At 24.9% G+C, this 1,925-nt stretch overlaps 1 protein-coding gene across 1 annotated transcript; it reads right to left on the reverse strand.

The window, feature by feature from the left end:
- Nucleotides 1-500: 500 nt before the first annotated feature.
- On the reverse strand, nt 501-1,117 carry LOC142234398 (uncharacterized). The gene is made up of 2 exons (XM_075305526.1): nt 962-1,117; nt 501-900 (listed from the first exon to the last, which is right to left on the reverse strand). Exons 1-2 carry the CDS (start codon nt 999-1,001, stop codon nt 569-571), a joined length of 372 nt encoding a protein of 123 aa, XP_075161641.1. The 5' UTR covers nt 1,002-1,117; the 3' UTR covers nt 501-568.
- Nucleotides 1,118-1,925: the final 808 nt, after the last annotated feature.

Genomic DNA, 1,925 nt, shown 5'->3' on the forward strand with positions numbered 1-1,925 from the left:
TCTATAGAAATAAAATTTTGACAAAATTTTCTATAGAAATAAAATTTTGACAAAATTTTCTATAGAAAAAAAATTTTGACAAAATTTTCTATAGAAATAAAATTTTGCAAAAAATTCCCATAGGAATAAAATTTTGGCAAAATCTCCTATAGAAATAAAATTTTGACAAAATTTTCTATAGAAATAAAATTTTGGCAAAATTTTTATAGAAGTGAAATTTTGACAAAATTTTCTATAGAAATGAAATTTTGACAAAATTTTATATAGAAATAAAATTTTGACAAATTTTGCTTTAAAAATGAAATTTCGAAAAAAAATTTTATAGAAATTAAATTTTGACAAAATTTGCTATAGAAATGAAATTTGAAAAAATATTTTATAGAAATAAAATTTTGGCAAAATTTTGACTAAACTTTCTATAGAAATAAACTTTTGACAACATTTTCTATAGAATTAAAATTTTACAAAATGTGAATATGTGTGAAAAGAAAACGCAAATATTTCCATCATAAATATAACAAAAAAACAAAACAAAACAGTTAACTTTATTCAATATCCTTATCATCAATCAATCAATATCATTACTTCGCATTGTTGTTATCGTAGTTGATTTACATTTACAATGCTCCTCCGAGGAAATTGTGCCAGCTGGTGTCATGCCCGAGGTTAGTATTTTTACACCTTCAGCAAGTTTGGGAAATCCTGACATGGTTTCTTTTAGTGTGGTAAACATAACTGGTAAATACATGAAGAAATCCTTAAAATGACCCACCACAGCATTATAATCTAAACTTTGATTGATAAATGTCGGTATAATTTCATTGACCGTATCCTCGTCGTCATCATCGTCTAATTCTCTCGACCGGGGAGCACAATCAATTATCATCACATAACTAAAAACTAGAGGGGCAATGAAAATTTAAGATACTCGTACATACCCTTCGGATAAATGATAACTTACTTAGATATAGGCATAGCCAGATTGCCTTAGTTCTGCTCATTTTGTCTAGATTTGGGATTAAGGTAGACTTGTAGCACAGTTTTCCTCCAAATGAATAAAATTTATTTTATCATTGCTAAATCTTATATAAGAAGTGCATTTGTAAAGTGGGACGAAACAAATCCAATGAAATTAAAATAAAAAATGAAGATCTTGGAATCAGCAAAATTTGCTTGTTCATTAACAAATGACATTGCTGTTGATAGCAAAAATTCTCCATAACATTGGTCACTGTACTTAAATTTCAATGTGAAATGTCAACGGCAAATTGTGAAATAAGGTGAGAAACTATTCAATGGAAGCAGAAAAGAACAAGAAGAAATTCTTAAGAAACTCTCTTAGTACATATGATACTTTGTAGTATTAGTCATAAATCGAACATGTATGAAAGAGCTTCAGTCGGTTGGAACTGACTTAATTAATCGAGGGTTGCCTTTTATATTTCGAGATTAGAGAACAAACACAAACAAAGAAATGACATTTTGACAAAATTTTCTATAGAAATAAAATTTTGACACAATTTTTTATAAGAATAAAATTTTGCCACATTTTCTATAGGAATAAAATTCTATAACAAATTTTCTATAGAAATACAACTTTGACAAAATTTTATATAGAAATAAAATTTTGAAAAAATTTGTATATAAATAAAATTTTGACACAATTTCTAACAGAAATAAAATTTTGACAAAATTTTCTATAAAAATAAAATTTTGACCAAATTTTCTATAAAAATAAAATTGTTACAAAATTTTCTATGAAATTAAAATGTTGACCAAATTTTCTATGGAATTAAAATTTTGACAAAATTTTCTATAGATATAAAATTTCGACACAATTTCTTACAGAAATAAAATTTTGAAAAAAAAATCTATAGAAATAATAGAAAATAGAAAATTTCTATAGAAATAAAACTTTTGACAAA

Source organism: Haematobia irritans, chromosome 4, assembly GCF_050003625.1.
Source record: "Haematobia irritans isolate KBUSLIRL chromosome 4, ASM5000362v1, whole genome shotgun sequence".
Taxonomy (NCBI): Eukaryota; Metazoa; Arthropoda; class Insecta; order Diptera; family Muscidae; genus Haematobia; species Haematobia irritans.

What these genes read in the sequence shown, in the direction of transcription:
- LOC142234398 (XM_075305526.1), bottom strand. Translation starts at nt 1,001, where the DNA reads ATGAGCAGAACTAAGGCAATCTGGCTATGCCTATATCTAA. An exon ending in CTGGCTATGCCTATATCTAA is followed by an intron (nt 901 to 961) that starts GTAAGTTATCAT and finishes TTGCCCCTCTAG; the next exon opens with TTTTTAGTTATGTGATGATA.